The sequence below is a fragment of the Globicephala melas genome, chromosome 3 (assembly GCF_963455315.2).
Source record: "Globicephala melas chromosome 3, mGloMel1.2, whole genome shotgun sequence".
NCBI lineage: Eukaryota > Metazoa > Chordata > Mammalia > Artiodactyla > Delphinidae > Globicephala > Globicephala melas.
Genome location: NC_083316.1, coordinates 60,254,091 through 60,266,581, shown reverse-complemented (window position 1 = coordinate 60,266,581; position 12,491 = coordinate 60,254,091). Strand labels below are relative to the sequence as shown.

General features: G+C 41.1%; 1 protein-coding gene across 1 annotated transcript; it reads right to left on the bottom strand.

The window, feature by feature from the left end:
* Positions 1 to 1,914: 1,914 nt before the first annotated feature.
* S100Z (S100 calcium binding protein Z) lies at positions 1,915 to 6,827 on the bottom strand. Its single transcript, XM_030849188.1, is given in 3 exon segments — positions 1,915 to 2,091; positions 3,915 to 4,040; positions 6,768 to 6,827. Coding segments are annotated over 3 exon segments (363 nt in total).
* Between the last annotated feature and the right edge of the window lie 5,664 nt (positions 6,828 to 12,491).

Below are 12,491 nucleotides of genomic sequence, written 5' to 3'. Positions count from 1 at the left end.
CATTGCCACCCTGCATAAATCAGGGCTCTGATATATGGAAGAAAGGTAGAACGGACTCAGATAGGCAATAGCAGTACCCGTTCTATCGTCCTGGACTGCTCTCTTTTCCTACACTTGGTTACCAATCCCTCAGCAAGTCCTATCACTCCTACCTGCAAAAGACAGCAAATTCAACTGCTTCTCTTCATCTCCATTGCTCAGACCCCGGCAGGAGATACCATCGTCTCTCCCTCAGACCACAGCATTCGGCCTCCTAGCAGGTCACCCTCTTCCACACTTGCCCTCTCTCTAGACCTTTGTTCACACGGTGGCTGGGATGAGCACTTAAAATTATAAATGTAATCTCACCATTCCCTTTCTTAAATTCTCCAAAGCAGGGTTCCCCAACCCGCGGGCCGCGGATGGGTACCAGTTCGTGGCCTGCTAGGAACTGGTCTGCACAGCAGGAGGTGGGCAGCGGGCAAGCGAGGGAAGCTTCATCTGCCTCTCCCCATCGCTCGCATTTCCGCCTGAACCATCCCCCACCCGCCCCCACCCGCATCCCGTCTGTCCGTGGAAAACCTGTCTTCCAACGAAACCGGTCCCTGGTGCCAAAAAGGTTGGGGACCGCTGCAAAGGATCTGTCACAGTTTGGGTTTCCTCCAAGCAGACCCTGACACAAGTAGTTTGAGAGATGCAGGACACATGGGTGGGGCTTCACAGCGAGACCAGGAAGGGAAGGCAGCCCAGAGCAGGTGCGAGACCAAGGCCTCCTCCCCCGGCGGGCGGGGCGGGGGGGGGGGGGAAGCCCTGGGAAATGGCGTTAAGACACTTGCCTCAGAATCACCTGACCCCAGGGACAAGGAGGTATTTCTACACCAGCCCCCAAGGGTTGCTGGCCGCACTCTCTTGGCTTGAGCATCCTGGACTTACCCCTTCCCTGAGCTAACTCACTGCAAAAGCCAGCACTTCCTTCCACTTATCAGCCTTTCTGTTTACAGACCATCACAGCTTCGTCTTCTCGAAGCAGAATCACAAGAGGGTGCAAGAACCACTTTATTTCTTTAATAGGATAATTTCAAAGTACAATTTAAGGATGATGAATGTCTGAGAAATTTGCTGAGTTCTAGTCTCATTTGAAAGAGCTAAATTTTTGTGATGCTCTCTCTTTGACAAAAAAAGTATACAACATCTTTACTTGAGATGAATAGATACACACTACTATATATAAAATAGATAAACAGGGCTTCCCTGGTGGCGCAGTGGTTGAGAGTCCGCCTGCCGATGCAGGTGACACAGGTTCGTGCCCCAGTCCGGGAAGATCCCACATGCCGCGGAGCGGCTAGGCCCGTGAACCATGGCCGCTGAGCCTGCGCGTCCGGAGCCTGTGCTCCGCAACGGGAGAGGCCGCAACAGTGAGAGGCCTGCGTACCGCAAAAAAAAAAAAAAAAAAAAAAAAGATAAATAACAATGACCTACTGTATAGCGCGGGGAACTATTGGGTTGGGCAGAACGTTCGTTCAGGTTTTTCTGTAGGATGATACGGAAAAACCTGAACGAACTTTTTGGCCAACCCAATGTATTCAATATCATGTAATAAATTATAATGGAAAAAATCTGAAAAAGACTAGATACTGAATCACTTTGATGTACACCTCAAGCTAACCCAACATTGTAAACCAACTAGTCTTCAATTTAAAAAATATATATAGGAAAATTTCAAGAAGGGCATATAAAATTTGGAATATTTATTTAAAGTCAATATATTAAGGTATGCATCATTTACTAATACTAGCAACTAATTATATGTATATTATAGCTATAAATGGCATTACTATGGATCTGGAGGGTATAGATGAACTATATATGGCATTACTATGGATCTGGAGGGTATAGATGAACAGTCGGTAAGTAACTGTGGATATATTTCTGCCTTTAGATTAAATTACTACTTGTCTTTCCTTTCTTCTTCAATTGTTCTACAAAGTAATCATTACAAGCAATGGTCAGAGCTGCCACAGTGACCACGAATTCATTAAAATCCACTTTGTTGTCCTTACTGGCATCCAGGTCCTACATTATCTTATCAACCAACTCAGGATCCTTTTGACACTAAAAGGAGAAAGAAAATTTCTAACTCCCAGGCTCTGAGGTTCATGATGACAACTGAAATCGTATTTTCCTTTTATCTACATTAAAGTTTGCATTTCCATTTTTAGCATCTAAAGCAATTTCCAAGAGCCTATTTGCCGGGAGGTTTGAACCAGGCACACATTCTAAACGAGTCTGGGCTTCTGCCCCACCCCCACCATATAATCCTCAGACCTAAACACCAAGAGGAGCAAACAGCAGCATATCCAAGTGAGCTGGACAGGCTGAGGGCCAGGACCTGGGGAGGAAATCAGGGGGACATGAAAAGTAGGAAGCCTTGAAGCCAAAGGGGGATCGTGAGTGGCTCTGCCATTTACCAACAATGGGACTTGGAGCAAATCACTTAACATTTTAAAATGTCCTAATTTATCAAATGAGGAAAAAAATATCTCCCACAAATTTGGGGGCTACTTCAACACGCTTTTATAAGTGCTTAGCACCACGTTGTTAGATTTAGCAAGTAAAAATTCAGGATGCCCAATTAAATGTGGATTTCAGATGAGCAATGAATACTTTTTTAGTATAAGTATGTCCCAAATATTGCATGGGTCATATAATATTTTAGCTGGCAGCCTGTTTTGTGTGTCGCAAAACAAAACAGAGGCACCCAATAAAGGGTAGATCTTATAAGGATGACTCCATTTTATAGGTGGAAAGGAAAGCAAGGAGCCCATTGAGGAGATCAGGGTTCAGAAAGGGTGGTGCGGTGAAGCACCTACCTTTCCTATGATAAGAGGCTGATGAGAAATGTTTCCAAAAGTATAATTCACTTCCTCCAAGAACTCCCCATTGTCCTCTCATTAGCTGCCAACCATTAAATGGTTGGAAATTTAAACTGAATTGATCAAAATCAACTCAATCAAAAACAATTATAAATTTCACTTGAATAAATCAATGTGCCAAGTGTGGCCTACCGAGTTTTTTATCCTAAATGTTATGTAATACAGTAGCCAAACTGAATTTGAAAAAGAAAAATGTTCTCAGGGGCTCTTAAAATTACTGAACAGGTATTGTATGTTAAAAATTCTTACTTTAAGCTTTTCCCATAGAGGGTGGGGATAAAAGAGTGTCATAATTATAATTACTATCGTCTTAACACAGGGTTTGGACAGAATAACATCATGCCAGGCTATTACACGTGCTAAAACCAATTCGAGGCAACTCCAAAAACACAAGAGTGAGCATTTTCTTGAGAGCAGGCTCCAAACACTCCATTCTAAGGTTTCACGTGTGGTTTTATTGAACTTTTGGCTGTTTTGAGATGTAAATCTATTTGTTACCCAACTGGTCACTGGCCAGACACACCCTTTCGGTCAATCCCAATCAGCTTGTTCTTGGCTGACAAACTCACCTGGTATTTGTTATTCACTATTTGCCATCATATCATAAAGTACCCCAGGCTTCATTTCTGGCCCCAAACATAATATTTATTCATTTATAGACAGCAGGACAGAGGTCCGGGTATAACTTGTGACACTAGTTATAACTATAACTCCTAGTATAACTAGCTATACCTTTGCTGTACTACGACACTGAATAATTGCTAAAAGCCTCAAATACAATTTCCAACACTGGAAACCCTAACCCTAGGCACTACAGAAAAGCGCACATGCCTACAGACACAGAAAACAAAGGTCTCTAGTGTTTGCTTCCCTGTATTTAGAATCTCGATAGGAATTATACAATGTGTGGCAGGACACACGAGTTGGTGGTGCACATGGAGGCTATCCCTGAATGTGCACCGCATCCACCCTCGACTGGATGGAGAGAAAAGCCAGACTCACCGAGAAGAATTCTGTGAGGTGTCGCTGCAGGAGCATTTTCAGCTCCCCCTTGTTGATCTTGAACCTGTTCCCCTCCTTGCAGGAGTAGCGGAAGATTCTAATCATGGTGTCCATGACAATCTCCAACTGGGCGGGCGTGTTGGCAGCAGAAGGGACCACCCCAGGGCAGGCCACCAAAGCCAGGGAAAGAACATTTGTGAAGGATAAGTGGGTGGGGAAACATCAACGCCTTCATTAAAACGGAATATTGCCATCAATATTCCGGTCAGCCCACGCCCCAGGTGATGGTTGTTAAACCATGATAATCAATTAACCAAACATTCTGCCCATCTAGAGCAAGCCACAGAGATCTTTGTGGGTGAGTTTTTCTCCTCCCTAATCCCCACTCCCCAACGATGGAGCCGGTTCAAAGTGTTTGGAAGTTAGTAATCAGACAACAAATACAGAGTCATGATAAACACAGATTAAAAATAAACAAAAAGAGGAAGGAAATAGTAACTTCATACCTGTTCAGCCAGTGCAGGGCTCTGTCAACAGGTGTTTACAATTAAACTATAAGCCTATATACCCGGGGGTTTCACCCCAGCACATTTGTTCCCAAGAAGATGAAAATTGGCAGTGACAAGAGATTCAAGTGGAAGTAACTCTGAGTCTGTTTTTAATCACGAGAAGGAACAGGTGTGAGCTGCTGCCCCATGGGCCATCAGGGAAGGGCAGGCCCCCACTGTGTACCCTGGAAGAGAAGACAAAGAGGGAAAGAGAAGCCTTCAGTTACCCCTCATTACGGAGAGTGTGGGTACAAATGCAGTCAGTTGCTAGGAAGCTGATGACTGAGAACTCTAAAAATAGAGGAGCAGAGAAGAAACACTCGTTCAAACTTGGAGACTCCTCAGCAAAGCCAACAGCAAGGTCAAGGGAATATGCTCAGAGCAGACTCGTTAAACTAACGCAATGGACAGTGGTGAGTCGTCTAGCTGTTAAAAAAAAAAAAAAAAAAGAGGAAGCTCTCCACGTGCCAATTTAAAAAGGAACAAAGCAGCGACCCTGGGCGTGTAGGAAAGAAATAAAGCTAAGAATATATATGTGTATATATACTTTAATTTGTCTAAGGAATCACTGAAAGGTTACCAAAGAAAGTAAAAAAAAAAAAAAAAAGTAGTAGCTATAAGGGCCAAGGTGGAAACAGAGCGGTTAGGAGTAAGATTTCTCATTTACCCCTTTTAAACTGATTTTAACTTATTCAGTTATAGGACTGTATTGCCTAGTCAAAAACTAAAAAAATTGAAATCCATGGAATGAAGCCCTAGAAGCCATGCATGTAGGAATCCACAGCGGGAGGATTTCTAAGTGAGAGAAACTTAACAAAAAATAAGTCACTGGAAAAACCAAAGCCAGAAACTGGCCGCTGTGCTTTAAATGTTGGCTGTGCTCTCAGGGCTCCACTTTAATTATATGGAAAGCAAACCAGTATCTCCTTTGTATTTCCTTTCCACAAGCCTGTTGGGATGTGTCCTCGACCAGCCCGCCTCCTCCATCTTACCACGAGGCAGCCTACTGGACCCTCCGGAGAGGTCCCCAGGGATGTTCTCAGCTTATACCTAAAGCCCAATTCTCAAAAATATTTTTAAATTGTTTTTTTTTTAATGATTAAAGGAGTATAATGTGCATGGTAAAATAATATTTTAAATACTCAAGAGTATGAAATAAAAGTAAAATTCTCTCTCCACCATTCCCCACCCTCGTCCTTCTAGGTTAACATTTTCCTGTGTGAGAAGCAGGTCACGGTGGTAGAAAGTACGGACTGCCTGGCTCCAGCTCTCACCTCTGCCCCCGTGTGATCCTGGGCTAGTCACTCACATTCTGTGTCTTTGTTTCCCAATCTGGATCAAAGGGATCACAGTAGTAGCTTACCCAACAGAAAAGATTAAATGAGTTAAAATATGTGCCAGGGGACTTCCCTGGTGGCGCAGTGGTTGAGAGTCTGCCTGCTGATGCAGGGGACGCGGGTTCGTGCCCCGGTCTGGGAGGATCCCACGTGCGGCGGAGCGGCTGGGTCCGTGAGCCATGGCCGCTGAGCCTGCGCGTCCGGAGCCTGTGCTCCGCAACGGGAGAGGCCACAGCAGTGAGAGGCCCGCGTACCACAAAAAAAAAAAAAAAAAAAAAATGTGCCAGGAACACACTGAGTGCTTTGTATGTATCAGCTATTATTATCCTTACAGAAAAAAAAAGATATGTTTATCATTTATATAATTATATACAACATTACATATATATATATCCTTAAATATATATATCCATAACAGCATCAACGTGTGTGCACCTAGTTTTTTTAACTTCATATGAATCTTACTATATCAGCATATAGATCTACCCCATTCTTCACTGAAGTTGCATATTATTCCACTGGACGCATGTCCCTACATATAGTCACGAAATATTTGTCAGGCACTGATGTTATGCCAGGTCCCGTGTAAATACAGGAGAAGAACTTTGCCTTAGCAAATCTCATTGCTATTTGTATTGGGGCTGTGTTAAGTACAGAGAATGCAGGGAATGCTGACATCTTTTTTATGTTGGGTCTTCCCTCCAAGAACACCCCTATAGCTTTGTGACCACACTTTCCTGAGTCTCCCATTTCTGAATGCACTTTCTTCAACTCCTAAACTCTGGCGATTTCAGCTACTCCTATGATTTCAATCACTCCCCAGACCATATCTTTTGGCCCAGAGTTCTCTATTAAGCTCCAAAACCACTATCCAACCACCTGCTGGACCCCATTCCTACCAGAGTGTCCCACAAGCTTCTCAAACTTGGTTAGGACCAAAGCAAAACCCATGCCCTCTCCACACCCACACCTGCTCCTCCTGCTGTATTGACCAGCTCTGTCATCCAGCTGCTCCCATCATCCGGCATCTGGCACTATTTTTAAATATCAGTTGAACTTATCCATTTCTCTCCATTCTTCACCACCTTCAGGACTTGGTAATTTTTGGTCTCTATTACTGTGGTAGCTTCCTTACTGCTCTCTCTACTCACTATTCTCCTCCATTCTGAGCTCCATTTTGCTGTCAGAGTAGTTTATCTAAAACACAAATCAATACCCACACTCCTGGGCATTCAACGGTCTGACCTGCCTACAAACTGACCAAAATGTTGTACTCTCTCATTCTTCCCTGCCTTGGCTCTTCTGGGCCCACTGCCTGGAATGCTAATTCTGTCTATTACTTAAGGCTCAGTTCAAATATCTCCTCTTGGAAGTTTTCCTGCAAGCTTCCCCACTCCCCAACCTTCACCCTGATAGGTGCCCACCTCTGTTCTCACTTGTCCCCCAGAGCATCTCTTTTTCTTTTTTATCATTGCACTTATCACACATTCCTATAATCACTTTTTTTTTGGTTTGCCCACATACTCCCCACTCTCTAGACTTTGAATGGGTCCCCTGATGGCAGAATTGATATCTCGTTCAACCTTGCACTCCACAGCATTTAGCACAGGGTCAAGCATATGATGGAAATGCTCAGAAATCTTTACTGATGGATGGATTAATGAACAAATGCCTCAGAGAGGGAAACTAAGCTCTCCAAAGAGTTGAGCCTTGTCTGGTTTAACTGTCCAAAGAAATTATTTGATTGCCATTATTCCACACACAAAATTTGCTTCATGAAAGAAAAGGAGACAGACAGACAACAGTCATTTAAAAGAATAGAAAGAGTGTGAATTTGGAACTATTTTCAGATTAAGCTGCTGAAGTTATAAATGCACTAAAATGGGTAAGTCTTACAGAGTATGTGGGTCTCAGCAGTATTATATTTAAATCATGTTCAACGACAAATTGACTTCTTGGAAAATTCAGTTGGCAGGCAAAACTCTTAATAGATATTTAAAAGCTGTAATGCTGTAATCTGATTCGAGAGATGAGAATATGGCCTCTGTGTGCTTTGCTCTGGGGGTTTAAAAGCAGGGTGGTTTCTGCTTAGTTTCTGCTTGGCCTTAGCAGAGCTAGATGTTTCCTTTGGTATATGCTGCCCCTTGGTGTCAGGCTGCAGGACTGCATCTGGAAGCCCTCTAACTCCCAGAGTGTGCTTGATACTGTAAATCGAGTGTGGCCCTTCTTCAGGAACTTGTCTGTGTTGTAAGCCAGCCCCAGCCTCTGCCCTCCAGGAGACTTTCAGAAACAAAGATAATGTCAGAAGTCTCAACAGGACCCTGTCGGGCCAGTGACACAAATTTACAGGTGACAGGAAATCCCAGGTGGGCAGGGGAGACATACCTGTTCATAGCCCAGAGGGGTCCTCCAGCAGCACCTTACTTGCTCTATGAGTCATTAATTACAGTTTTACTTTTCAGTTTCTGGTGTGTGTCATAACCCTTAGGACTAAAAGCTATAACTTCACATCCAAGATAGCATGCAAAGAATGAGAGAAATGGAAATATCAGATATGGGAGAGTTTAAAAGTAAGGACTATTGTAGAGAAAAAAAAGCTATTGAAAATCCACAAGTGGGAGGCAAAAAGAGCAGAGCTGCTGGAAAGTGGGGCTTTGGCCATGGAGCCTGAAAAAAAGGAAATATGTGAAAAATAAGCCATCAATATTAGCTGGGATACAACTGACACCCTAAAGGTGCTTGAGCCTGCCACAGATTCCTAGGAGGGTCTGCCTCTGAGGCCAGGCCAGAGTCATACAGGAGGCTAAACTGTCTCCTTCCAAAGTTTCCAGTTTTGTCTTTTTAAGTAACCTGGTTCAAATGTTCTGTCACTTTCATAACAATGACATGGGTGAGTCTAAAATAATTATATGGAGTAAGAGGGAGAGATTACAAAAGGGCAGGAAGAATCTTTTGGGCATGATGAGTATGTTCATTATCTTGATTGTGGTGATGTTTTTACAGGTATATACATGTCAGAACTTAAAGTTTGCATTTCAAATACATGCAGTTTATTGTATGTCAATTATAACTCAATAAAGCACTTCAAAAAAAGAGAGAAAATACTTTCCCAGAATCACATAAGTAGATTATAGCAAACTGAGATTCAAATCCATGTTTGTCTGACAAAAAGATTAAACCAGGCAGCCATTTAAAAGTAGAATTATAAAGACTACAGAAGTGCAAAAGAAAAAAAAAGACTACAGGGATGCAAAAAAAATTTTTTAGCAAAACAAGTGAAAATAGTAAAATAAAAATCATATGTATGCTACAATGGAAATTTTGTGTACATATAGAAAGAAGGAAAATGAAAATAGTTTTAATAGTTATTTAATAGAATTATGGATGATTTTAAAATTCTTTCTCAGTAGATGCAGGAAAAGCATTTGAAATTCAACATCCATTCATGATAAAAACTGTTACCAAAGTGGGTATAAAGGGACCATACATCAACATAATAAAAACTATTTATGACAAACCCACAGCCAACATAATACTCAATGGTGAAAAGCTGAAAGCCTCCCCCCTAAAACATGGAACAAGCCAAGGATGCCCACTCTCACCACTTCTATTCAGCATAGTATTGGAAGTGCTAGCCACAACAATCAGACAAGAAAAAGAAATAAAACATATCTGAATTGGAAGGGAAGAGGTAAAATTGTCATTATATACAGGTGACATGATACTATATATAGAAAACCCTAAAGACTCCACACAAAAACTACTAGAACTGATAAATGAATTAAGCAGGGTAGCAGGATATAAGAGTATATACAGAAATCAGTTGCATTTCTTTACACTAACAATGAAATATCAGAAAGGGAAAGTAAAAAAACAATCCCTTTAAAAATCACATCAAAAAATAATTAAATAAAATACTTAGGAATAAACATGAACAAGGAGGTGAAAGACACATGCTGAGAATTATAAAACATTAATATAGGAAATTGAAGATGATTCAAAGAAATGGAAAGATATCCCATGCTCCTGGGTTGGAAGATTATTGTTAAAATGGCCATACTACCCAAAGCAACCTACAGATTCAATGCAATCCCTATCAAATTACCATGGCATTTTTCATAGAACTAGAACAAATAATCCTAAAATGATTTATATGGAACCATAAAAGACCCAGAATTGCCAAAGCAATCCTGAGGAAAAGAACAAAGCAGGAAGCATAACCCTACCAGACTTCAGACAATACTACAAAGCTACAGTAATCAAAACATCATGGTATGGCTTCCCTGGTGGCGCAGTGGTTGAGAGTCCGCCTGCCGATGCAGGGGACACAGGTTCGTGCCCCAGTCCAGGAGGATCCCACATGTCGCGGAGCGGCTGGGCCCGTGAGCCATGGCCGCTGAGCCTGCGCGTCCGGAGCCTGTGCTCCGCAACGGGAGAGGCCGCAACAGTGAGAGGCCTGCGTACAGCAAAAAAAAAAAAGATGTGGTATATATACACAATGGAATACTACTCAGCCATAAAAAGAATGAAATAATGCCATTTGCAGCAACATGGATGGACCTAGAGATTATCATATTAAGTGAAGTAAGTCAGAAAGAGAAATACGATATGATATCACTTATATGTAGAATCTAAAATATGACACAAATGAACTTATCTACAAAACAGAAACAGACTCACAGACATAGAGAACAGACTTGTGGTTGCCAAAGGAGAGGGGGGCTGGGGGAGGGATGGACTGGGAGTTTGGGATTAGCAGATGCAAACTATTATATATAGGATGGATAAACAATAAGGTCCTCCTATATAGCACAGGGAAATATATTCAATATTCTGTAATAAACCATAATAGAAAAGAATATGAAAATATATATATGTGTGTATAACTGAATCACTTTGCTGTACAGCAGAAACTAACACAGCATTATAAATCAACTATACTTCAATAAAACAAATTTTTAAAAACTTTTAATGTTGCTGTTAAATTGCTTTTTCAATTAAAACATCAATTGTAATTATACATTGTTTTAAATTATAATCTATCTTCATATTAGGCAAGTCTTTATTTTATTTCATTTTAATATTTTTTATTTATTTATTTTGGCTACTCCAGGTGTTAGTTGCGGCATTCAGGGTATCTTTTTTTAGCTGTGGCATGAGAACTCGTAGTTGCAGCATGCATGCAGGATCTAGTTTCCCCACCAGGGATCAAACCTGGGCCCCCTGCATTGGGAGCATGGAGTCTTACCCACTTGACCACCAGGGAAGTCCCTAGGCAAGTCTTTAAAGTGTTGAATTGTAAAATTAGCATATAAAATTCTAGATTCAAAATTATCATGTTATGTTTTTATACATGCATAAGAAAAGATAAAGGAAATATGCAAAAATGTTAACAGGTTTTTTTTAAGGTTTTTTTTTTTCTTTCTGCTTGTGTTATTCTTGGTTTTGGTCATTTAAAATCTTTAGTAATAGCCATACTTTACTTTCATAACAAAAAAATGAAGTGTTTTAAAAATCATAGAGTTGACAAAGCATTTGAACCACCCAAATACTGACTTGGCTATAATAGTCACAGGCTTTCCTAAGGCACTTTCCAGCTTATAAAGCCCTTTTCACACACACAATTAGGTAGCAAGTATTTACCCAGTGCCGGATAGAGTCTGTAAGAGATTATATAATTCAAGACAAATACTCAAAATATTACTGAAAAATACATTACAGATTATTAAATACTAAACCAAACCTAAACATGACCTAACTGGGCCTCCTTCTGCACTGGAGGGATATGACAACCTTGGGCAAAATGGCTCTGAAGCTCCTTTTCCTTTTAAAACAATTTTTATTCCAAAATTAGTTTAAGGTTCAACAGTGAGTGTGAGTGGGCTGGTGTGGGATTCCCATCCTTCAGGACACACATTCCCACCAGGAAAGTCAGATGTCTCTGCCCCAACAATTACAGAAAGGAGAATTTCCGTTCTCTCTCCCTTTAATGATGTCCTTACACCCCTGAGTTCTCCGCTGAATTAAAGGCATTTATCTTGCCTTTTACCCACAGACTAAAGCTGAGCATCAAAAAGAAGAGGAATTCTAAAGGCAAGAGTTTGAATGTTCATTTCCTTTTCACAAGTCAAACATCTATTTTCCCGGCTGAAACGAGAAGATTTCTGCTATTTGCTCAAAAGAATCCAGTGGGTGGGAGGTAGGTGATATGGTGAAGTGGGTAGAAAAGACATTAAACTAGATTGGCCATGAGTCAGGGAACTGTTGAAGGTGAGTGCTGGGTACATGGAAGTTCTTTAGAGTATTCTACTTTCTTATTTTTAACACGCTTGAAATTTTCCTTAATAAAAAGGGCACACACACACACACACACACACACACACACACACACACAATCCCCATCCCTGTCAGCATGAGAAAAAGTTTAACCAAACTGGAATTATCTCACCAGAGGAAAAGAAGTAACTTAATGGCATTGAGTATATGGAGGAATTTTGTTAGAGAAGAAGCTGCCACTTGCTTTTTGTCACTGATGCAATCAACTGAAGAAGAGTAACTTAAATGATACTAAAAGAATATAAAAAAAAAAAAAAAACCCTAACATGAAGGCTGATAAACACTGAGATAAATTACAGGAGAAGATAGCTAAGGAAATTCTTTCACTGAAAATAGAAAGTGAAACAGTTATTTAT